Here is a 26,568-nt window from a genome sequence, read left to right on the forward strand (position 1 = left end):
GGGGGTCACTTGTCAATTCACCATCTGTCTCTGACTGTTTCCTTTTATCTTTTCCTGTTGATAACCAGCTATCCATTTTGATCCTCCAGTTATATGGATGTGATCCTTTAGCGCACAATCAGACAGCAAACAAGTATACGATGTGGTCTGGCAGCAACAACAACAACAAAAGTTCCAGTCATTGTCTTATTGTTGTAGTAAATTTTCACTAAAATATAGCATGCATTATAAACATATTGAATGTTAAACTTATATATCCAAAGAAATAACTATATTCACAACTGAGGTTAGATTTGAATGTGAACCAGCCCTTGCTGAAGTAGGTTTGTTATAAAATGGAATCTTTTTTTATTTTCTTTAAATGGTCTGAATGGTCTATTGCATTTGACTCTGACCATCTCCAGTGATTTCTTTTTGAGTCTTTTTTTGACTCCAATAAAAGTGAAGCTTTGTTGAAAGTTAAGTGTTGGTGAAGAGGTCTAGACTTAGACTCTGGCCTGGACTTTTTTCTCCAACATAAATTGGCGAGCCAGCCAGCAGAGACAGAAGCCTGAGGACCCCTGCCTGGGAGGATCAGCCTGCATCTCAGACTGTCAGTGGCCACAAAAAACTCAGAGGTAAGCAGAGCCTTTTTAATTTCTGCAAATTCTGATTGTGTCTGAGTACAGGTCTCCGCCCAGGCGAGGTAAATCAGAATGTCTCTTCTCCAAAGAACCTAGTCAATATTATTAAAAAATGAATGAGAATGAGGCATTTTCATCCCTTTCCTAAGGGGCTAAGGCTTTAGGGCTGGCCCCTGAGAGGTCTGAGTTCCTAGCCATGGAATTGCCCCAGTCTCTGGTTAGCACTCTGTAGGGAACCCGGGCTCCATCAACAAGGGCAGCATATTCCTACCATTTGGGAGTGTTTCAATCATGGTGCGTCTCGAGACAGGTGGACCCCCTCTCCTGCACACCCATGACATTCTCCAGTTCCTCCAAGAAATGTTGGGCAAGTCTCCCTCAACTTTGAGGGGAATGGTGGCACCCATAAAGGCAGCTCGTGTTGGGCCTCAGAAACTGGCAGAGGATTGCTGTCACCTTATTGCTCAGTTTCTTAAAGGTGCCCGTAGGACTGCTCCCTACTAAAGAAGGCCAGCTGTCCCCCCATGGGATTTGGAGCTGGTGATGTCAACCTTGCAGCATGAGCCTTTCAAGCTACTGGAAACAGTTGTGCTGAAATGGCTTTCTCTCAAGGTGGCATTCTTGCAGTTACGTCAGCAAAGAGAATGTGAGAGCTTCATGCCCTTTCGATACATGAGGAATGCTGTTGCTTCTTGTGGGGTGATGTTGGGGTGGTGCTGCACCCAAACCCTGCATTCAACCCTAAGATGTGGTCCGAGTACCGCGCCGGCCCATCTATTGAGCTGTACCCTTTCCACCCTCCTCAAGACGGTGTTGTGGGGGTGAGTGAAACATCACTGTTGTGCCCTGTCAGGGTCTCGACAGTGCATATTTGCCGGACACATGTCCATATGACAACAGACCAGCTCTTTGTCTGTTACAACCCAACTGCCTTGGGCTACCAGTCTCAAGGCAAGACTCTCTCATACAAGGCAGTGGGGAAGCCAGTCCCAGTAGGGGTGCATACCCATTCTACACGGGGCCTCGATACCTTATGGGCATTATGGCAAGGTGCTTCCTCATCTGAGATTTGTGCAGTGGCCTCTTGTCAACCCCATCCACTTCTAACAGGTTCTACTGCATGAATGTGGCAGCCAGTACCCCATTCGCTGAGTGAGTGCTGGGCGCAGTGCGGGAGGACAAGGCCTGACAATCCATGGCCCCGGGACCAAGGCTCTTGCAATGAACATCCTTGGCTCGGGGTAATGTCATCTTTCTTTCTAAGCTAGCTTGCAACCTGGCAGGCTGGGTGGCCTTCCACCACTCGGTGGCGTCTTGTGCCTAGGGTCATTGTATATTTGTAAATAGTTGTTTTATTGGAGCATGTGGGTGAGCACTCTGGTGGGGGTGACATCTCATTCAAACTCAACTGTAAACTGTCTCAGGCTTGCAGTGAGGTCTGCTTGGTTTCCTTGCGGTGTGTCTCACAGAGTCCCTGTACATATGGAATATTGTAGGATGGAGAGATAGTTTCTCCACTCAGAGAACCTGGTTTACATATGTAACCTTCCATTTTTGACCTACGTTCAACTTTTTTCAGTGTGCCACTGCATCCAGATTCGTAACATCTGTTTGCATTCACTTATCAAGGTCAACAATACACATATAGATGTCTAGCACAAGGCTTTGTAGAGAGCCCAAATATTTTTAACAGGGCCTACAAGACATACAACACTTAGATGTTGCAAGTACTGTAATTCAGTACATGGATGATTTTTTTAATTTGTAGTCCCACAAAACAACAGTGTGAAAAAGTTTCCATTGCTGTGTGAACTGCATTGGCAAAAGGAGGACACAAGATCAGTAAGGAAAAACTTTGTGGGTTTGTAGGTCCCCTTTTCACTCATGTGGGTGTGTCTGTGGCTTGCCTGTCCCTCCATGTCTTTGTTTATGTAGCTGTGTGTAACCATTCAGTTTAACATCATTACTTCACCAAACTCACCATTAATCCTTGGACTCCCCTGGTTGGTTAAGCACAATCCTCATATCGATTGGTCTCTGGGAAAAGTGTTGGGCTGGAGTTCTGTTTGTCATGCTTCTTGTCTTCAGTCTGCTTTGTCTCCAGGAGAGGGCACCACAGGCCAACACTCCTCGCCACCAGAACCCCCAGATCTCGGAAGTCTACGATGATCTCAAGGCGGTTTTCAGTAAGAGTAAAGCCCTCTCCTTGCCACCACAGAGACCTACAACTGCACAATAGACCTTCTCCCAGGTGCACCTCTGCCCTCCAGTCATTTGTATAATCTGTCAAAACCTGAGCACAAAGCTATGGAAACATACATCTGGGACTCATTAGCTGCAGGTATTATTCTATCTTCTTCTTCACTTGTGGGTGCTTGTTTTTTCTTTGTTAAAAAGAAAGACCATGCATTGATTTCTGGGGCCTTAACAACATTACAGTCAAGTGCAAGCATCCACTGCCTCTCATTGATACAGCTTTCACTCCCCTGCAGGCGGCCATCATTTTTTCCAAACTCAACCTCTGGAACACTGACCATCTAGTGTGTATCTGAAAGGGAGATGAATAGAAGACAGCATTCAACACTCCCCTTTACCACTTTGATTGTATGGTGATGCCTTTCAGACTCAATAATGCTCCCACTGTGTTTCAGGTTACAGATTACATGACTTCCTCAATTTTGTGTTTGTCTACTAACACGACATTCCGATCTTCTCCAGGGACCTCTTTGAATGCCTAAACCATGTCTGCCAAGTCGTCCAATGCTTGCTGTAGAATAAACTCTACTTAATGGCTAAGAATTGTGAATTTCACACCAGTAAGGTAAGTTTCTTTGGTTTTGTCATGAACATGGGCATGTGAAGATAGAGCCCGAAAAGCTGAAGGCAGTTGCAGAGTGGCCAGTTCCTGCAAACTGTAAGCAATTTCAACATTTCCTTGGGTTTGCAAACTTCTATCGAGGTTATTCAGGGATTTCAGTTCGGTCGCAGCACCTTTAACCTGTGTTGAACTTCCATTCACCCCGAAAGGACCCCCGAAGCAGAGGCAGCCTTCAATAAACTCAACACATTATTCATCTCAGTTCCAGTTCTCTTTCACCCAGACCCATCCAACCAGTTCATTGTTGACGTTGACGCCTCAGACAACAGAGTTGGAGTGGTGCTCTCACAGACGCTGTGCCCTGGGTCTTGCCTTCTTCCCTGTGCTTTTCTCTCCAATCACCTCTCCCCATCAGAAAGGAATTATGATGTCAGCAACTGGCAGTGAAACTTGCTTTGGAGGAATGGAGCCATTGGTTGGAGGGATCAGAACACCCCTTTTTGGTCTGGAATGACCATAAAAACAATGCCTACATCCAGTCAGCAAAGCGCCTGAAACCCTGCCAAGCCCGCTGGGCACTGTTCTTCAGTCGCTTAAACTTCATGCTCACCTACTGCCCTGGGTCGCGTAATGTGAAACCAGATGCCCTTTCTCACCAGTTCAGCTTCGAAGAAACCTCCGCAGATCCTCCCTCACAGGTGGTGGCAGCACTCACCTGGGAGATTGAATCCTCAGCCAGAGAAGCTCAGCAAGAACAACCTGACCCAGGAGGTGGTCCACCAGGTCACATATTTCTCCCCAACTTGTCCATTCCCAAGTCCTGCAGTGGGTCCATCGTCCAAGCCTGTACTGCCTGTGCCCAAGGTAAATCCTCTCACTCACCTCCTGCTGGTTTGCTCAGACCTCTCCCTGTTCCTGGCCGCCCTTGGTCACATGTTGCTATTGACTCTGTAACTGCTCTCCCTCCTTCTCAAGGCAATCGGTCATTCTAACCATTGTCGATCGCTTCTCCAAAGCCGCTCACTTTGTGGCCATTCCCAAATTACCTTCCACTAAATACACTTCAAGGTATCCCCATATTTGTGGATGTTAAATAAAAAATAATAATAACACACCCAATTGGACAATCAAAAGTCTGTAAAAACACCCAACTAAAACATATTTTTGGTCCGCAGTTAAATTTATTAAGCTATTTAGTAGCCACATGTCTGTGAACTATGAACCTCTGTGACCCATATGGCGTGAGCAACAGTCTCATCAGTTCAGCCAGCGGCTAGCCGGCTAGTTAATCCCAGATCCTTTTTCCTGCTGTCCTGGCTGAATGGAGAATACACAATGTTTGAGAAGCACAAAAATGCAGATGACTCATCGGTATCAAAAAACTAAGTAAGGCAATATCTCGAGAGTTACCTTAGCTTTGGTTTTATTGAAGGACAGGACCGTTCTCTGCCAGAATGTGTAATTTGTGGCGAGAAGTTAGCTAATGATAGCATGAAGCCAAGCAAAATGAAATAACACCAGGACACTGTTGGTGAAAGTCAGGAATTTTTTGAGAGGAAGAAGCGATGCAGCGATGATGGGCAAAAACAAGGCATTTAACAGCCGACTGAAGGAAAAAGCCCTGGGGTGCGCAATTTTCCTCTTCATGCTACATCGCCAAGCATTGGCCAGTAAAAAAATCAGAAGACCTCAGTAACACCCTGTCAACTGTTGTTAAAGTTGTAAACTTTATTAAGGCTCGCCCTTCTCACAAGAGACTTTTTGCCCAGCTGTGTGAGGATGAAGCGCATCAAACACTACTGCTACACACAGAGGTATGGTGATTGGCACGTGGACCAGTGCTTGTGCGTTTTATGGAACTGCAGGAAAAAATAAAGGAATTCATTGCAAGAATTGCAAGATCACAATTGACCACTGTATGAACAGCTGACTGATGCATTTTGGATCAAAACCGGCATACCTGGCGGATACATTCACTCCCTACAATGAGACGAACAAGTGGATGCAGGAGCCTGAATCAAACGTCACGGAGTGCAAAGATGCTCCGGACGCTCTGGTGCGCAAATTGGAGTATAGAGTTGGATACACTGTTGCTCCCACACTGGCCAAACAACTTGTTTTGGACACAAGCAAGGAGGGCTCCAAGGAAAAAAGTACCGGATTCCAGCTCCACATTATCATGAAGGTCAGTCCGTCTGGTTATTGTCAAAAAATATTCCTTTGAAAACTGACTCCAAGAAACTCTCTCCTCAATACCTGGGCCCTTTCAAGGTTGAGAAAATGATTAACCCATCTGCTGTTCGCCTCAGGCTCCCGCCTTACATATTTATCCACCCAATATTTCATGTTTCACAGTTAAAACCTGTCTCCTCCAGTGCCCTGTACCCTCCCCACCTCCGCTCTGGATCATTGACAACCATCCTGCTTTCACGCTCTGTTTGATCCTAGGGTTTGTTCCTCTTGTTTTCCCTCTGTTTGGATAGTTGCAAGTTGGATAAAATAATGGCAGGCAGCAATGGTAACTTAATTGGATGGAGGTTTTACCACTAGCACTAATGACTATGAAATCACAGACTAACAGACTGAACACACAGTGCACAGGGAGACCAATGTCTGTGTCATATCTTAGAGGCCCCTTATGAGGGTCTTCCACTTGAACAGTTAGGAAAAGAGTTATGTACAGCATCTAACATATACATATAGTTATCTTCCAACAGATGAAAGGTGCCACAGAGGAAAGGGAATCTGCCATCCCAGACTAGCAGTAGAGGATATGTCCAGGAGAGTGGGTATACGTTAAGGGGTTCAAGAGTAAGTGGGACCAAGCCACTCCCACGACCACCAGCACCACTGCTGAAGATAACACTGCTAATGCTACTGCACCCAAGGAAGTTAGAGAGCCAAAAAAATGGTTGACATGACACCACAGGAGTTCTGACGCATGTTAGCAGATTGATCACAAGAAGAAGCTCAGGCACTGGTCCTTATGAGTAGCATGGCGCTGAAGTTGCGTACTACCAAACGGTACCTGATCAACAAGCACCAGCACTATAACCAGCTTCAACACTGAGTGAAAGAAATGGCTCTCAACAACGATCTTCTTGCCCACCGCATGAGAGTCTGTCTTGGCTACCTTGAGTCCTACCGACGCCTACGAGGAATAGGAATATGTTCCAACACTCAGCCACAGTGAACTGTGGATCATGCAAAACACCAATCAACATGAACTATATAATCTCATGGACATTGATAAACGACACACCATACTATAACAACAGATTAGTGCTCTCTTAAAGAGTACTATGTTTGAGCACATAAAGAGTATTACCTTTTGAAAACCACATAAAGAGCACAATGTTTGATGAGCACAAGTTTTGAATTTGCACTGGTTATTAAATTCATATTTACTTTGGATCCAGAATAACAATTTGCTGTGATGTGTACTAAGTCATATCCTGGAGTGTAGACAATTTCAATAACAATTTCAATTGTCCAAGTTTGCTTAATGTGTTTAACCAGAAACCAGCCTGCTGCATAATGTTTAACTACGTCACAATGTGTGAGAAAGAATGATATGCTTATGCTTGAACTTGTCATTATGTATGGACCATTGTCTTGATAACTGCTATTGTCACCAGTCAACTGTTTGTTGTACCCTAGCAATGGCTTCACTGGATAATGTGTGAATAAGTGACTAGTTAGTCCCAAAGGGGGGAAATGTTGTAGTTAATTTTCACTAAAATATACTATGCATTATTAACATATTGAATGTTAAACTTATATATCCAATGGAATAGCTATATTCACAACTGAGGTTAGATTTGTATGTGAACCAGCCTTTGCTGAAATAGGTTTGTTATAGAATGGTTTAATGTACCACAGACTACATTAACTTCTGTATGGACACTATAATACCAAGTAGGACTGTACACTGCTTTCCAAACAACAAAGCCTGGATCACTAGTAACACCAAGACCCTCCTCAACCAGAAAAAAAGAGGCCTTCAAGGATGGAGACAGGGAGAAGCTCAGTGTGTGCAACATGTGCTGAAGATGAGTGTGGTAACTTGTACCTTGAAAAAGAAGCACATGACATGTACTGTCGTTCAATCGGTTTTATATTGAACCTGCACGATTAATACATTTACATACATACTTAAGCATGCAACATGCTGCAGGGCAGAGGGCTAACCTGGCTCACACAAACACACCTGAGCCCAATGCACTGGGGGAACTCTTCCTTGCTCCTTGAAAACTCATGAACATGTCAACTCTGTATCAACAGTGTTCCCTGTTGGATGCATGGCTGCTTTACCCATAGGCTCAACACATTAACACATTTTAATGCAGCCTCTTTACAACAAGGAGATTAAAGCAGGCGAAGGAGGACTTCAAAGGAGAGTAGAGAGGAAGCTGCAGCACAACACCAGAGAGGTGTGGAAGGGGATGAGGACCATCACTGGCTATAAAGAGAAGAACAGCCAGGCAACACCAGGTGATGTGGACAAGGCCAATGAGTTCAACCTGTTCTACAACAGGGTTGACACAGCCTGTTCTCTCTCCCACTGCTTCAGCTGCATCTTCTCCTACAGCATCTCCTTCACAACCTGACACTGCAGCTGCAACTCCCTGGAGTCAAGTCTCCTGTCCTTCACAGCGGAGGAGGTGATGGCGGAGCTCAAGAGGCTACGTCCTGGTAAAGCAGCAGGATCGGATGGTGTGTGTCTGAGGCTGTTAAAGGACTGTACAGCCCAGCTGGCTGAACCTCTCCAGAGGATCTTTAACTTAAATCTACAAACACGGACCATCGTGGTCCTGTGGAAAACATCATGTCTTGTTCCTAAAGTATGACAACCGGCTGAGATAAATGACTATAGACCAGTGGCCGTCACGTCACACATCATGGACACATCTATCTATCTATCTATCTATCTATCTATCTATCTATCTATGGGACCTGGAAACAATGTTGTAAGGCCCAGGTTGGGGATACTTTGGGGATTTCTGGACACCTGGCACCACTACTATGACCTGGCATGCTTGATTTGGGGACATTCCACGCAGGGCTGGACACCATCTCCAGTGCCGTTTTTTTTTACTTGAGTAAAACTGCAGCTTTGTTGAAAGTTAAGTGTTGGTGTAGAGGTCTAGACTTAAACACTGGCCAAGAAATGGACTTTTTTCCCCAACATTATCACAGTAATAGGCCTTAGTATGAGAGAAAAAAATTAGAGTTTTTAAACATTAAAGCATTTTTATATAAGTAAATCTTTTTACCAAAATTGTACTGTTTTGCAAATGATTTACAGCCCACCTGCAATACCTTTGCCGTCCACAGGTTGGGAACCACTGCCTTAGACACATGATTATAGCTCAGTGAATGTTTCCTGCTCAGGAACCAAAAATAAAACTTCATCCAGAGTTTAATTGTTGTTCATCTTCAAGTCTATACAGTTATCATCACACACAAACAGCGATTGAACATTTGCAGAATTGTTCTGCAAGATCAAACAAGTCAATCAAATCATTCGTCCAGATTCTAACGACACAGTGAAAATCTTAATTTTCATATTGAAAAATTTAAACCACAAAACATTTGTCTGCGTCCTTTACATGTATCACATGTGATGCTTGTATTCTTAATGTACCCCATGGCCTGCAGACAAGTTAACATGTTTATATGGCCTCCTCTGCAGCACCACTACACCTGCACTGCACTGGTGCTGCTTTGGGAAACGCATGTTGAAATTTAAACTTCTACACTCACTCTTCTTCTTCCTTTCTTCATTCTACTAACAGACTGTAGCTACTGCTTGGGTGTTTTGCTTCAGAATTTTGTCCACGTTAGCAACAAATCAGTTACAGTTCCTTCCTCTACTGCAACCCATGTCAGTTGTTTTGCATGGACGATCTGTTGCAATCTGGGGGATCTGTCATTTCCTGTGTGCTGGGTGTTATAAGGGCTCCTGAAATGGGAAGCGGGGGTAACTCTGCACTCTAGACTGCATGGAGACATCAGTGGACAAGATGGCAGATCGAGTCTCTTACACCCACAGTAACCCACTGTTTGACCTGTCACTCAGCAGAAGTGAGCTCCACAGCTTCCAGCCGGAGGGTGAGTACTGAGGCAGGAAGAAATCAAGTTTCTACTCAGACCTGAGAGGGAAAATATGACACATCACAGAGATTTACTTTTTACTTTAGAGAAAATCGAGTTACCACAAGGTAACAATTAGACATTTAATTGACCAATTAATCATAGTAATAATGATAATAATTGTATTATTATCCTGTCAATAAATCATTTAAGATTCAAATGGATTTGACAAATTAATTCTGAGAAGGCTTCTAGATTTTATTGTCTTCATATCCAATTAACACGTCATTCATTTCCTCTTTAACATTCACACTTTCTATTCTGTTTCCATCTTTTTGCTCTTGTTGAATCCACCTAATTTTCAATTTGAGTCCAGCCCACAGAACAACAGCTGGAGCTGTGATTGGGCAGTTGCTTAATGTTGGCAGGACTCTGGCTAATCAGAGTTTCTCTTTTTGCTGTTTGGCATTTTGACAGTGTTGAACAGCAAATTTTTTTTTATAGATAATCTTCTGTCAAAGTATGAAATCTCCAATTTTTTCAGTGTCATTTCATTGACTATTGAACACATGACCGTGTATGTTGATGTGTGAACTTGAGGATGTAGTTGAAAACTGTTGTTGATCCACTGTAAACAACTTTATCAGTTCTTCCCATTCTCTGTGCCCACATATACATTATTTTAATATACACTGCATTCATGTTTTTCTGTTTCTGTTGTTGTGACAATGGAACAAGTTTGAAACAATGAATGAAATGTGGTGTATTAAGATGTTAACCAGCAGTCACTTCTAAGCTGCTGCTGCTTACATCCTGATTTTTGAAAGACAGAGACTGAGCTGTGATTTCAGCTGGATTTACTGTAACATGATCCCTCACAGAGAAAGTTTGACTTTTTTAAAAACAGGTGGAACTAAAAAGATTAAAACTGTATTAACTGACTTTTGGGCACTTGTGCCCAAAGGAAGCAATAAACCCACACTGACACCAAATTCATGTTATGACTCATATGTCAGCTAACATATCCAGCTGACACAGCTGAATCGATGTTCACTGGGAGCTGTGTTCACATTTTAGCTCTGGCTTTGAAAATCTGGTTCTTTGGCTGCTAAATGTTACCAGGTAATCTTTGTTAGCTGTTTGGAGCTGGGCAGGTAGGCAGGTACAGTGAGTTTATTATATAGAACAAAGCTGTGAAGGATATAATTCTTAGTCACACCTGTGCTGCTGTTGACACAAATCTGTCTCTGTCAGGAACTGACAATGAGAAGACAGCACCACAGTTATTTTGAATGTTGAATAACGCAAAACAAAGAGCCACTCAATCGAGCTCATGTGGAGAAGAACACGGTGGGACTACAACTGAGCACATGTAATTCAGGAAGTGCTTCACACCATGATTTGCTGTAGATGATAGAAGAGGTTGTAGGAGGAAGGTCATGTATGTTGTTTCTCAGGTCAGTTATTAAAGGCAGCAAAGTCTGGTCAGACGTGCAAGTCTCAAATAGTTATGTCTCCACCGCTTCTCAAAAAGCTGCCACTATTTAACCAGAGAGTGGATGTAATGACAGCCATGGCCAGCAGGTGGCAGCAATGATCCATCTCTACTGTTAGGAGAAGGTCTTGCTGGAAGTGTCACAAATCAAAGTGACTACAGCTCCATTAAAAAAAAAAAAAACAGAAACCAGTCAGAGCATGGAAAACAAGATTCTGCATAGGTGAGTTAATACAAACTCATCACACAATACAATACAGAGAACTACCATACACATGTACACTGTAGAAATGCACTACAACAAACAAAAGTAAAACAAATAAAGAAATAAGTAGGGACAGGTGCAAAATAACAACAACAACAACAACAACAACAACAATAAAAGAGCAACAACCCCTAATAAATAATTTAGCTGTGAGCGTGGAATGCCCACCTACCTAATTCACATTTACACCTGACACATCACTACAGCTTTAACATGTTTACTGCTGATTGCAGCCATGTCAACTGAAAAATACTGTATATGAATGAATCAGTAGGTCTATAGATGAAGAACCCTAACAACATTCATAAGATGCCTTTTCACCAATTAGATTAAGGAGAGGTTCCTCAGGTCCTTCATTCCAGCAGCTGTCAGACTCCACAACTCCTGCTCTTCCTGACCATGTGCAAACTTGCACTTTTTCATGTACATATCGTGTGTATTGTGTATATTGTATTTATTAGTGTATATTTGGTGTATTTTTGATGTATATTTCCATAGATGTTTATTCTATAGATGTTTATTTTTCTGCTGTGGTAGATGAATTTCCCAGTTGTGTGCTTACAATTTAGACTTCTGTAATTAATATTTGAAGATGAAACTCATTCCAAGATAAAATGAAAAATATAAATCTTCACTGACCACATCGATGTCAGCTGTCACCTGTGAATCCTTCAGAGGGGACAGAACTTCATTCAGTTATAGTCAGTTTGGTCTGGTGTCATTTTGTTGACTTTTCAGGCAACAAAAAAAATCTCTCTCTACGTCCCCCCAGCTTCCACTCTGACTGACAGCTGACATCTCCACTGGTTGTCCAAATCTTTCATTCTCAGACTTTTGCAAATTCATAAAGCCATTTGTATCAGCTGAGCTACTCTCTGTCTCCTGGAATCACTTTACTAGGATGTAGGTTTGCTGCAGGACATTGATCTTAAAAACCTTTTCCTGTTTGTATTTCAGATATGAAGCCAGCGAAGCCCAGAAGACAGTGGTGCTTTAATTTGGTTGTTGTTTACCTCGTATTTCAGACTGTCCTCAATATCTTTCTCCTTTACAAAGGTACAACTGCTTGTATAACATTTATTATGACATTTATTTTTAAAAGTGATACTGTATATTGAAGAGAATGAAGAATATTTTTATACCAGATTGTAGTGGACTTCTTTCACATCATATTGATGTAGTTATACTGTACATGTGGATTTAAATGCAGTCACTGAGGAAACATGCCTGTTGTCCCAGTCTTCAGGTTGGATGCTTCACTGTCTAACCCCAGTACGGAGAGGCTGACATCCAATCACATTCCTCTGGGTGGAGAACATGGTGAAGACAACCTCCAAACTCTGATCCACAACAACAGTCGAGAAACCAGGACCCTGAGAGGATACCTGACGGCCCTGCAGAGTCAGGTCTTTCTGCTCTTTGACTCTAACATTTTACTGAACAAACAGGAAACAGCTTCAGTTTCATTTTGGTTTCGTTCAGTTCACATTCAGCGTCTTTTTAGTCTTTAATTATATGCATAGGCTATATATGTACAGCTAGCACAGCTTTAGACAGCTAGCTTTTTCACCCTGCATCCAGTCTTCATGCTAAGCTTGGCTATCTGTGTCCAGAAACCTAAAACTCAATCTTCTCATCTCACTCATCAAGAAAGCAAAGACACATATTTTATATTACTTTATTTGGATGGAGATTAAAATGCTTTTCAACCCTTTTCTTTTGTCTCAGAAAACACAAGGGTTGTTTGAAGTTGAGAAGTTCCACAGAAGTTCTCTGTTATTGTCACTGCTTTCTCTCCAAGATCAGAAACCACTAATTACACAAGATATTTGTAAATTAACAAATCAAATCTCAGTAAAAACAGAACAAATACTTCTTGACGTCACAGTCACGTGTCTGTTGTTGCCTTGACAACAGGTCAACAGTCTGTGTGGAGAGGACGGCCAGCTGGACAGGCTGAGGGCCGACTTGAGTCTGCTCAACACCAGCAACCACGTCCTGCAGGGCAAACTGACAACCATCAGCCTCGCACCAGGTACAGTGCTGTGTGTGTGTGTGTGTGTGTGTGTGTGTGTGTGTGTGTGTGTGTGTTTGTATGTGTGTGTGTGTGGTCGTGTGTGTGTGTGTGTGTGTGTGTGTTTGTGTGTGTGTGTGTGTGTGTGTGTGTGGTCGTGTGTGTGTGTGTGTTTGTATGTGTGTGTGTGTGTGTGTGTTTGTATGTGTGTGTGTGTGTTTATGTGTGTGTGTGTGTGTGTGTTTGTATGTGTGTGTGTGTGGTCGTGTGTGTGTGTGTGTGTGTGTGTGTGTTTGTATGTGTGTGTGTGTGTGTGTGGTCGTGTGTGTGTGTGTGTGTGTGTGTGTGTTTGTATGTGTGTGTGTGTGTGTGTGTGTGTGTGTGTGTGGTGTGTGTGTGTGTGTGTGTGTGTGTTTGTGTGTGTGTGTGTGTGTGTGTGTGTGTGTGTGTGGTGTGTGTGTGTGTGTGTGTGTGTTTGTATGTGTGTGTGTGTGTGTTTGTGTGTGTGTGTGCTTGTGTGTGTGTGTGTGTGTGTGTGTGTGTGTGTGTGTGTGTGTGTGTGGGGTGTGTGTATGCGTGTTTGACCTCAGTAATTCTTCTGTGTTTCCTATGGACCCCAAGGACGTCCAGGCACAGATGGACATATGGGGCTACCAGGAGAGAGGGGCATCAAAGGTCAGTCAATCTGAAGGAATTACTAAACAATTCTGGGTGTAGTTATCAATGCGTAACTCTGACAACATAGATGAATTAAAGCAATAACCTGAATAAGTAGAGGAACAGATGCAGCAACATTTCTCTCCAAAGTGATCTCAGCAACAGCATCAACAGCAGACTAAAAGTTTCAGTATAAAAACTTACCTGATCCTGTGAAGGTGCGTCTGTGCAGGCATTAACTTTCAGCTGCTTCTCTGGCGATGATCCCAACGTTGATGACCTGTCATGTCTTTTCAGACTGATGGATGGGCTGCAGCCATTATTTCATGTACCCTTGCAACTTAGTTGATGCACTGACATTTGATGTATGAAATCTCTATCATGGCTGGAATTTTACTCCAGTCTATAAATTACTCTCATGCCAAGGCAAATGTTTTCCATCAGGTCAATCATCCCCCCACCCCCTACTCCCCAAAAAAATGTGATTATGACCAGCAACCTCTGCTTGTGTTTGTTGGCGTGTTGTTGACAGGTTGTGTTTTGGTTTGATACACATTTTCTGCCCACAGACACTGAGGACACTTGAGTGTATGTTTGAGTGTGTGTGTGTGTGTGTGTGTGTGTGTGTGTGTGTGTGTGTGTGTGTGTGTGTTTTTGTGTGTGTGGTCGTGTGTGTGTGTGTGTGTGTGTGTGGTCGTGTGTGTGTGTGTGTGTGTGTGTGTCAGTCATAGTAGTAATGAGACATTTTAATATAATAATAAAACTGATCAAAATGTGCAAATTACTATCTTGTTCCTGATAGGAGAAAGTTACAACTAACCCATGTTATATTCACGCCCGTTCTCCTTTATTTTTAATGGGCTGATTCCAGTATTTTATATTCAGCCTATTAAAATGTGTCCAGCTAACAGAAAAAACAAAAGCAGGTGAATAAAGATTCAATACATCCTTCTAGTGTATAAACTGGTTTGACTTTCACTAAGGGACGAAACCAATTGACTGGTCAGCCCTGGCTAAATATGAGAAGCTGATACCTGAATGTTTTCTACACTACTCTTATAATGATGATAATTAGCGTAGGAGCTTAGCAAACCCATTCATTTTGCCAACCTCTCCATCTGAACTCAGATTCAATTACACTCACATGCAGCAGCGGGCTGCACTCTGTTTAATGACATAGTTAAATTTGTACATGTATTAAAAATGTCTATATGATTCATTTTTATATAGTATAAGATGTTGCGACTATATATGTTAATGATGTTTATTTAATTCATATATGCAAGTTTATTAAAGCAACATACATTTAAAAATTCTATATGTTTACCCTCTATATGTTTTTCTGGTACCACTTTACAATGAGACTACCTTTACAAAGGATTTATAAATGGTTTATAATTAAGTTATTAATTCGGTTGTTAACACACAACAAATCGCAAATAAACAATTATAAAGAAGTTATAACACAGTTTTCATACATTGATGCAGACTCATTATTTGGCAAGATCAAGTTAATGCTTACTACTCATTAATCTTACTAATGAGTAACTACCATTCGTAACTGATGAAAGGAGCTTTATACCTACTTATTAATAAATGATGTGTTTTACACTTTACAATAAGACTCCCTTTTATCAGTTATAAATGTTTGTAACTACCTGCAATGCTAAAATACTAAAGACGATGCCAACCAGCAAAAAGCATCTCCATTTTAATATCCACTGCACAGAACAATCTGATAGCATGAATTATAATATATATAAATTATAATTTATACAAATATTTGAAGAAGCAGCAGATACAAACACTGGATGATGGAGAAAACAAAGAAAGCTCAACAACGAGATATAATAAGATATGAGGCTTAACAGTAAAGATACATGAGGGCTAACTATTTGGCAAGCAACAGGTCAATGTTGTTTTAATCCAATATGTTATAGCAGCTTATAAGTGATTTATAAAGTGTTAACAAGCTAATTAATAAACTACTTATAACTCATTTGTAAATCCTTCATAAGGGTAGTCTGACGGTAAAGTGGTGCCATTTTTCTTATTCATTTTAAACATGTCTTCACATTCTGGGAAAATGGTATCAGAGTTTTGGACCCTACTGTATATAATATCAACATATACTGGCAGGCTTACGATATTTGTATAATACATGAAGGCATACATATATAAACATACATATTTGTGGGGGCAAGAAATATATGTCAATATATAAAATTGTTCCAACTTCTAAGAGGTTTCATATGTAATTTTAACATATGTACTTTTATTTTACATATATATCATATATAGAAATTCAATATATATATTGTATATATATATATTACGATTCACTTTTATTAAGGCTCGACAGGCAGATACAAACAAAGGTAGCCGAGGTCAGCGTGTGGGCAGTGGTCGTAGCAGGCAGCAGAGAGACCAGATGAAAGGCAAAAGAGACAGGTGGTCAAAAACAGACAGGTTTTCATGAAGAGACAGGCGGTCAAAACCAGGCAGGGGGGAAAGGACAAGAAAGACTGGAGAGCTGTAAAATGTGAGTGTAAAAATTACCATAGACTAGTGGGGAATGGTGGGGACTAAGTGGAAATGGGCTGGTAATAAACTGGGAGCTGATCAGGGGATCTGGAACAGGTGGGTGAGGAAGAGTCAGGTGGTTTAAAGGGGAGAGCTGGGGTTACTGCAGTTCAGGAGGACGTGGCAGGGTCTGAAATGACAGAAGAGCTGGTGACATGGAAAAAGGAAGGCAGAGAATATAATGTAATGAATACATGCATGAACACTTTACACTGGCCATGGTTTACAGTGTAATGTTGTTGGATGAATCAGGTACTGATTAAATAGTTACTGATTGATAGTGGCACAAAATGTAAGTAATAAAACAGACTATGGGAGCAATCAGTAAATACTGAGCATTATACAGGGCAAATAAATTATCTCATGATAATTTAATAAAACACTGAAGTTTGTTTATTTGTTTAAAAAGTGGAGAACAATCAATACTTGATATTATTACTATTTATTGTCCTTATTCAAATGTTATTATTATATTATTATTATGACTTTTAACTAATTATGTTGCGTATAGTCTTATAGTCTACCTGTGTGTTGAATAGTTGTATATTGTTACTGTTGTATGTTACCTGCTCAAGGACTATGCATGTAAATTGGCATTCATGCTACAATCCTGCATGTCTACATCTTGTAGACAGTTCATTAGCGTACACTGTCCCTATCAAATAAACAAACAAACAAAGATATAAATAAATAGATAAAATTATAGCCCACATATGTTGTTCTTACCATGTATCTAAAAAGAATTTACATTATAATTACTACCTTGTTAAACATTAAAGCATAACTGTTTTTGATCCACCTACATCGTATGTTATATTATTAAATGATTGTTTTATGCCCCACAAGTCAGAAAACATGATAAAGTGCCCTTTAAATGAAGATGAGTTAAAGCAGTGCTGTTGTAATGAGGTGTGGTTCTGGAGACATCCTGTAGCAGGAACTACCACAGAGGTATTGAATTCTTTGGCAGGTGTCTGTGTGTCTGTCTGTGTGTCTGTCTGTGTGTCTGTCTGTGTGTCTGTCTGTCTGTCTCTGGGTGTGTCTGTCTGTCTCTGTGCATCTGTGTGTCTGTCACTGTGTCTGTCTGTGTGTCTGTCTGTGGAAAGATGTCACCATGATATACAGTACAGTCTCCAAACGTTACAGGTGTAGTTGGGATCAAAATTAAGCTGAGTTTGAAGATGGGTGTGGTCAGACCAATGACTGAGTCCTTGTGGGTTGTAACGTGACATGGTGATGACGTTGAAAGTGGTATGATGATGGATAAACTCAGGATAAACCTGTCACTTCAGGCTTCAATGTAATGGGATGTAATGAGTTTTAAATCAGAATATTACACTTTTGCTTAGTTTGTTCAGCTGGACTTTCAAGGTGATTAAGATTGAAATATATTAATTAGTCACATGTCTCCTATATGTGATCCAAGCAACTTCCAAAATCTAAGTGAGGCTGACTTTACATAGGCCTACCTGAATTCTTTCCAGGTGACAGTGGTGTTCAAGGACCAAAAGGTGACATGGGACTCAGTGGACAACGTGGAGAGCCAGGTTTGTGGGTTTCATTAGCATTATTTGTGTCATGTACTTGTTATTATATGATTTTTTAAAATACTGTTGCTTGGATGTTAAATGACAAAATCCATTTGCAACATAAAAGAAATGCTGAAATGCTGTTGGGGACTTTTGCTAATCAGAGCTGACAAAGAGAATAAAAAACAAACTGTGACGTCCAGACAAAGCTGGACTCTCTCTCTCTCAAACTCAAAACTCTTTCCCTGTCTCAGGTCCCCCAGGACCCCCTGGACCGCCTGGACCCTATGGTAAGATCAACTTTTGTTAAATTGTCATGAGACCAGAAACCTGTGGCTGAAACCAAGTAGCTGATTATTAGCCATTCTAACAGCATGCTAAGAGCAGGCCACTGTCAGTATGATGGGAAACTACACTGATCTCAACAACTATTGGAGGGATGCCATGAAATCTTGCACTGAGGCTGAATAGTGAATCTCTGACTCCTTCTCTACATAATTCATAATTCAACATCTATTAGATACATTTGTAAAAGTCTTTCCTCCAGCACATCATTGGGTCAGAATTTCTGTTTAATCCAGCACTGACTGTCCCATCACAGCAGCTTTGTGTTTTGTACTATTCAGCAAATGTTAGCATGCTAACACCTAACTAATACCTGACATGATACCTGCAAAACATATGCGCTATTGTGAGCATGCTGGCATTCTGTTGTGAGCATTAAGTTCAAATCACTACTGTGTGCTAGCATGGCTATAGACTTTTACACTGTATGTAATGTGAGCAGCACGTTAGCACACTAGCTCTGGTGCTAATACTGTAGATATGTGTTTAAAATGCAGGAATATAGACGTGGAGTTTAAAAGAGAGAGAGTAAAGAGTGTAAAAAGCCAGCTGTAACATATCCTGTCTACACAGCTGGATTGATTAAAGTAGCAGTGTATCTGTTTGTCAGATGTGTATGACATGGATGAGAAAAATGTTTCCTGTGCAGACTTAGCATTATGCTAATTTGTACACAGCATCCGGCTGTGGCATCTTCCAGCTCTGCCGCCGTTTTAACGTCCACTGGAAAAGTGGAAAAGAAGCTTACACATATTCTTCAGCAGCTGTATTATAATATAGTTTAGACATATTTTTCTGACATGTTTTGTATTGTATGTACGAGAATATTTGCAGGAACTTTTACAGCAACCTTTTGTTTGCTTTTGATTTTCCTCTGTTGTCACTCTTTTTAAATATTGCCAATCAGTTTAGCTGCTGTCATTAATCTGTGTTTCTGTTCCTTTTATCTGACAGTGTTGTCATAATAAAAGTGATTTTATCAGCAGCAGTGTGGATATGGCTGCTGATCAACACAGTATCTATGAGTACATTTCCTACTTATTGTGATTTCTGACAACAGAAACAGAAAAATATGTCTGTGGGTTCAGCTATGGGACTGAAACGAGGTGTAACAACCATCAGCTTCCTCCTTCTATCTCATTTTCCTGATCCCTTCCCTCACTAGTTTTGCTGTGTTTTGCTTTAAATGCATCATTACAAATTAATTTTAAATTAATTGCCAATAAATGCTCGCATTTCTTTACATTCACAAGTGAATCTCACACTTCAGTGTCACGTGCTGCTCCAACAAAAACATGAAAACACTGATCCGCTCCATGGAGCCGCAACCTGATGTAGCCAGCTGCTGTATACACTGACCATTGTTTTCAAGTAGAATATACTGAAGGATAAGATAAGATGAAGTATTATTATTAGGAGGGTAATGCTAGAGAGCAGCGTGCAACTCAGACTGTGTGTGTAGTTCATGACTCACATGTAACAAAACCTCAACCTTCCCTTTTTTCATATGTGCAGGTTCAATGACTGAACATAAAATGACTGAACTCAGATCCTGGATGGAAAAATGTATCAGCAGATTTGAGTTATGAAAGAGTTCAGTTCCTGTTCCTCATTTAATGCTTGGTCATCATCAGTAATATGGTTGACACGCTGCTGCGTACTGTGAAAAATGATGCCTTTTCCACAGCTTGCATTTATAAAATACAAATGTGCAGCATAAACACTGATTTTGTGTGTGTGTGTGTGTGTGTGTGTGTGTGTGTGTGTGTGTGTGTGTGTGTGTGTGTGTGGGGTGTGTGACTGCAGGTCCGCCTGGAATCCCAGGAAATCAAGGACCAAATGCAAAGGGAGAGAAAGGAGACCCTGGGGCCCCAGGTAATGTCTGGATATCAGGTTTTTAATACACAATTTCGTGGCCTAAAGAATTCATGATGACAATGTTAGTTTGATCATGGGTTGAACAGTTCTTAGCACCACTGTGAAGGTTTTATCCACCCAGACCTCAGAATAGAGAGACAAGAACATCCTGAGAAACAGTTTTCATTTCTCACATATTTCCTTTCCAGTGAACAGACGACTCTTCTAATCTAAATTTCTTCTGTGTAAAGAGGTAGCCCTTGCAATCAGCTGTGTCAGAAAACCACTCAGGCCTTAATGTTTTATTTCTGACTGTTGTCCCCTGTTCTTTGATTGCAGGCCCTCGAGGAGACAAAGGTGACACAGGGAACTCTGGCCATGCAGGTACCTGAAAGTGTGATATGCCGTGTATCGGGTGTGTAACCTGTGTGTGTTGATCTGTAGCTATAGCACAAGCTCAGGCTTGTGTATGAGATACCTCACATCATTTTGTTGATTTGTTGTGAACAGGAGTTCCTGGAATCAAAGGAGACAAAGGAGACCAGGGAGATGTTGGTGCAGCGGGACCTGCAGGTCAGCTGTGTAACATCTGTTTGGCTGGATTGATGCGTGTATCCCAATATAACGGACCAGTGTTTCCTCTTTATTCAGTATCATACAGTATATCAACTCATGTCATAATAAATTACATGAATAATGTTAGAACTCAGCCTTGATTTGTTTTATATGCACATTTTTTAAATGTCCAGTGATGATTTATTTTATAGTCAGTATCCACCAGAAGGTGATAATCCTGCATAATCCTACATAATACATGAGTGAAACAAAATATTAGCTCATGTAGCTTTAATTCTCAGTCTCACAGTCTGTTTTCAAGATTCAAGAGGCAAAAGAAAAAGAAAATGTAACACTGAAGCAGACCAGGTCCTGTCTGGGACCTGTACCCCCAGCCTGAGAAACTAACAAATCAGCATGGCAAAGCTAGCACTTCCTCCAGCAAATGAATCCACAAACATGTTTACATTATTGCACTTTAATTAATGTTTTTTTTAATGATCCAATCAGCCAAATTGGCTAAAATACTAACTGTCAGCTTTAATTGTGAAGCAAATTGAACCAGGAAAATGTTCCAGGCTGTCACAGGGAAAATGAATCAGTTTATTCAGAGGAAGATGAGAACAAAATCAGCAGGTTAATACAAACACAGCTGAGTTTGAAGTGCATCAATGTTTCAGGCTGGTTTTCATTGTGCAACATCAGTTATGACGCTTGGCAGCTGTGTCTTAGTTTGAAGCATAGTACAGTAACAGTTTAGTCACTGGTTCATATGTAGTTGAATCCAGATGCTGATCTAACAGCTGATCCAGAGACTGGTTCAGCTGTAAGTCCTGGACTGAGCCCTGAATGAAGCCTAAAAGGTGCTTCAGAGGGACACTTGGTGGTGACACTTCTAGCAGAGCAAAAACCTTAAGTCAACATGTTTTTTATCCTATTCACACTCACATGACGCCTCTTGTAGATGAAAACCAAAAAAAAGGTTTATTGATTCAATGTCCCTCGTTTACAATAGAGTTGAACATAAAACAATTATACTGAAAAATGCCACCCTAAAAGTCCACAGATTAATTCATGACTCAATATAGTCCACAACACAGTCAGAAGAATTGTGCGGCTCCACTCTGCCACAGTTTTCTTTTACAGAGGCTTCTAATTGCCTCAACTGTGATACGGAGGCTCTGTACTGCCGCAAAGTGTTCTTAAGTGTCGGCAAGTTATAGGCTACGAACGCACAGTGTATTTATAGCAGTAACAGGTAGACAAATATAATTGCAACACCAAAAGTAGAAACACAAGCAAACATCAAAATGTAAATAATAAAAATAATATTCGACTGCAAATTAAATTTGAATCTTACAAATACAGTCTTCTTCACCTCAATTAAAAACCGCCATTCACTCTTATTAACTGCAGCCAATTTCTCTGACACAAGATTCTGGTCCAGTGAAAGTTAAATCAAACTGTAGATTGAATCAACTCCTATTTTTTTACTGGACAGACGAGGTTTGTCAGCCAATGTCAGTGAGGTCCAGTGATTGTTTGTTTCATGAGATTTCATTCTGTTGTCTTGTCATCAGGTGAGAAAGGAGATACTGGTTCCAGTGGAAGTGATGGTGAGTGTGTATTAAAGAACTTGATTTAGAATCAGTTTTCTTATAAAAAAGCATTTGAAGTCACAGAGAAACCAGAGTCCTGATGGCAGGTGTGTATTCAACAGCAATATAACAAATACAGAATCTCTACTGTTGTTTAGAATAAACTCACTTTTTACCTTGTTTTGTACCTAGTTTAAAGTTCAAACGACAGTGATGTCATCAGTATGACACTCGTGGTTTCCTCCACAGGTTCACACGGAGCACCAGGTCCCAAAGGACAAAAGGGAGAAGAAGGAAACCCGACAGCAAGTAAGTTTGCAGAGTAAAGACCTGGAGCAGCAGAGACAACAAGAGAGATTTTCAAAAGCTACAACTAACTAAAGCTAAATGCTACTGTTAGCAGCTTGATGGCCTAACCAGAAATCATGTTAAAATGTCTAAAAGTAGGCAAACCAATATGTTCAAACGGAAGATGCTTCAACCACTTGTGCTGACTGTGATTGTGTCTCTTCCATCATTATCTGGATCTCTGTGTTGTCACAGTGCATGTGCGTCTTGTGCCGGGGCCTTCCCGAGGGCGAGTGGAGGTCATGCACAGCGGCCTCTGGGGCACTGTGTGTGACGACAGCTTTGACACTACGGATGCCAAGGTGATCTGTAGGATGCTGGGCTACAATTCCGCTCCCTCCACCTTCACTGCCTCCCCAGGTAAGAAGTGCAGTGCCCCATTTGGTAATGTTGTCTGCACCATATGAACCTCAACAAAACTGTCAACTGCCAACAACTCTTACATTTAGTTTTCTCCAGCATCACCTCACTATGACTCTGGTCCTTACAATACTACACCTCACTGGCTATTTTCTTGGTGTTGAATGAAACGACCAACAGTGCAAGGAAGCTGAGGAAGCTGCTGAGTTTTTAATGGCACAAAATTTATAATTCAATCCTTTTTGTTCATTACAACTTGGATCTTAGTCTTGTGGGTTTTACCATTTCCAGAGTGATAGCTGATTTCTGGGGACTCAGTGAAGTGTGACAGGGCCAGGACATGAAACATGAAACATGAAACAATGAGTCACCTGAAATGTTACTAATAATCTCTTATTGCACCAGAAAACTGTGCACACAGCTTTGGTAAGTATGATGGGTCAAAGCTGAAGGACACTGTCTATGAACTGATATTATTACATTTGACTGTGGGTTTGTGTTTTTAAAGGGGTCATATCATGCTCATTTCCTGCTTTATATTTAAGGATCACCTAAATGATGATTACTTACTTTAATGTTCCTAAACTAATGACTGTAACTTATAACTTCACTTGTTGAACACAAACTCCAAAAGCATCAAATTATCTTCAATTAAACCAGAACAGTAATTTTTCCACAAAACACAGGCTGTGGATTTTGTCTCCATCACTTACAATGAAATTACAGAAATAATCACAGTGAACAGCAACTCACTGTAGCTTCAAATACAAGCTGAGGACAGGAGGAAGGAGTTAGCCTGGCTCTGTCCAGAGCTCAGAGCTACTAACAGGCCAAAACACATCAGCTGCTGACACACAGGAAGGTCTGTGGGCCTACTTGGACCTCAATAATCTTCAAGCATGCTTGAAGGAGCCCAGTCAGGAGGACATCCTCACTGTCTCTGCAGCAGTGTCTACTTCCTCTGTTTCAGTCTTTGTCTCTTTGTTACATAAGACAGAGAACAATAGGACAACGATGACCATGTGACCTTGACAGTACTATCTACAATAAATAAGATACAGTTCAGTGTTATTATATCTATAGCTGTTCATTGACCCTTCTGCAGGCTCTGGTGAGATCTGGCTGGATGACCTTCGATGCACAGGATCAGAGTCTGACATCTTCAACTGCCCAAACTCTGGAATTGGTCGACACAACTGCAAACACACCGAGGATGCCGGGGTGCAGTGTGTGAGCTGAAGACAAACAAGACAAATGGCGTCTCAGCTGCTTTTCTCAGTCAGCTTTGATAAACATGCAGTGGAGACACATCACGTGTCGAGAACAATGATACTGCTAATGATGTTCACAGCTGGATCTCTTACAACTGCATAGAAAATTGCATTCGCTAAGTTTCACTTTATTATTAAACACATTAGCTTAAATGACAGCATCTGTAAACTAAAGATCATGTTAATAAACTTTCCTGGAAATAGTCTCTCTGTACTGTTCTCTGTTGGTTACTCTTCCTCTTCTGCCCTGTCACTTCCTGTCACTGTACTCATCAGTCCGTCTTTCTTCCATCTATCACGTGTCCACACATGACTTTGCAGAGGTCAGCGATGAAGATGAGGTCATTGAAGAACCTGAGTCGTGCTGAGGAATGGTTCTGACACAGCTGGCACAGTGTTCCAACATGCCTCAGGGAACATAGTGAGTTCACATCCAGTGGCATCACAGTCATTAGGCTTAAATGTGTTTATGTCCTGTCACATTTGTATTTCTTTATTTAACATAGATTTAGCTAAATGTCTGGTTGAGACTATTTATTTAAGGTAAACACAAGAAACTTGTGCTACAGAAAATGGACCCGACTCAGTGAATAGCTCCCTAAGCTTAACATGTCCTATGATAACTATTAATTTAGCTATACAGACTAATGAGCAGTGATAACTAACATGTCTCTGGGGTCATCAGGGGGAACCTCCTTTCACCAGTGTTTCGTCTAGTTGGTCCCACGACACCTCCAGGAGGCTAGACTGTAATGGGTGAGGTTTGGACCCAAAAGCAGCACCGACTAGGACCGATGATTGGTAATGACTTTTATTGTTATTAGATGCAGGTAAATAAACACAGTTCAATTCAAAAGGGGAATGGCAGTCTTTGAGGGGCTTGGGGAAAATCCGAGGGCCCAGAATAAAGCTGTGGATGAGGCAGCCGTACCTGGCAGAGGGTAGGTCGGAACCAGGCAGAGGACCAAAAAACCAGCAGGTGAGTAACCCAGGAACACTCACGATGGTCGAGATGAGGACTCTGTCCCAGCGATGATCAATGGGGAAATGAGGAGAACTCACACGCTGCAGCAGTGGAGGTGGAGGACTCAGAGCAGCCCCGAGAACAGGCAGACAAAGACCAGGAAGAGGCAAGGCAGAATCGTGGTCAAAAACAGAAGGGCTGAAGTCATTACCAGGGCAGAGACGAGGCAGGTAGGTCGGGAGCAGGCAGGGTCGGAACCGGGAGATCAGATGAAGAGTAAACGCTGGAAAGTCTTTCATGGGAACAAAGAACAATCTGGCAGTGAGTGTGGAGGAGAGTGGAGCTTTTAACCAGGCTTGATTGCTGAAGAGCTGCAGCTGAGTGAACAGGTGAATGAAGTGACTGACGAGGTGGGTGTGGCTGGCAGATGGGGTGAGCAAGGGAGTGATGAGTGGAAAACAACTGAAGGCAGGTATGTATGGAGAACAAACCATGACACTAGACAGTGATCACTGGCGTCCCAGAGTCACTCCCCTAATGCCAGCCATCACTGCTCCTCACACCACCACTATTTTATTACTATTTTATTTTATTTTATTTTATTTTATTTTATTACTATTGTTACTGTGATACAGTGATACTGTGTAAAAACAGTGATACTATTGTTCTTCAATGTCAGTCTGGACCTGATGACGGATGTATCTACATGAACACTGACACTGATTGAAATAGAATCTGGTTCTGTTTAATGTTGCACATGTATTAAAGCTGCACTGATCAATATTTTTATATTAACAATGGATAAAATAACCATGTGTCAGTGTTGCTTGTAGTTACAAACTCACAGAGAATCATCACCTGACCCTCAGTTAGTGTCTTTCAGCTAAATATTTTAGTTTCATGGCACAAAACTTTAATGTGTCAGTCCAGTCTCACTGCTCTCAACAGTTTCCCCTGATCCTGAACAACTCAACCAACCTCAGCCCTCATATCAGACCTTGGTTGTAGACATGAAACGGTACAGAAATTTAGTATCACGATTATAGTGACCAAAATGGTCACATTTACAGTATCATCATGATGTTTTTAAAATGTGCCAAAAATGTTCAAAAAGTAAAAAGACCAACCTGTGAATTATTGCATTTAAACATGAAAACAACATGTACAACACATCTATGTCATCAGGATCC

General features: G+C 41.4%; 1 protein-coding gene across 1 annotated transcript; it reads left to right on the top strand.

The window, feature by feature from the left end:
• Positions 1 to 9,404: 9,404 nt before the first annotated feature.
• marco (macrophage receptor with collagenous structure) lies at positions 9,405 to 24,618 on the top strand. Its single transcript, XM_056389865.1, has 14 exons — positions 9,405 to 9,555; positions 12,255 to 12,353; positions 12,537 to 12,703; positions 13,215 to 13,332; positions 13,933 to 13,986; positions 18,036 to 18,098; positions 18,335 to 18,370; positions 20,232 to 20,300; positions 20,622 to 20,666; positions 20,793 to 20,855; positions 22,418 to 22,453; positions 22,685 to 22,744; positions 22,979 to 23,143; positions 24,249 to 24,618. The coding sequence occupies exons 1-14, from the start codon at positions 9,447 to 9,449 to the stop codon at positions 24,380 to 24,382; spliced, it is 1,218 nt and encodes a 405-aa protein (XP_056245840.1). The 5' UTR covers positions 9,405 to 9,446; the 3' UTR covers positions 24,383 to 24,618.
• The last annotated feature ends 1,950 nt before the right edge of the window (positions 24,619 to 26,568 follow it).

This window comes from Seriola aureovittata, chromosome 11, assembly GCF_021018895.1.
Source record: "Seriola aureovittata isolate HTS-2021-v1 ecotype China chromosome 11, ASM2101889v1, whole genome shotgun sequence".
Lineage (NCBI taxonomy): Eukaryota > Metazoa > Chordata > Actinopteri > Carangiformes > Carangidae > Seriola > Seriola aureovittata.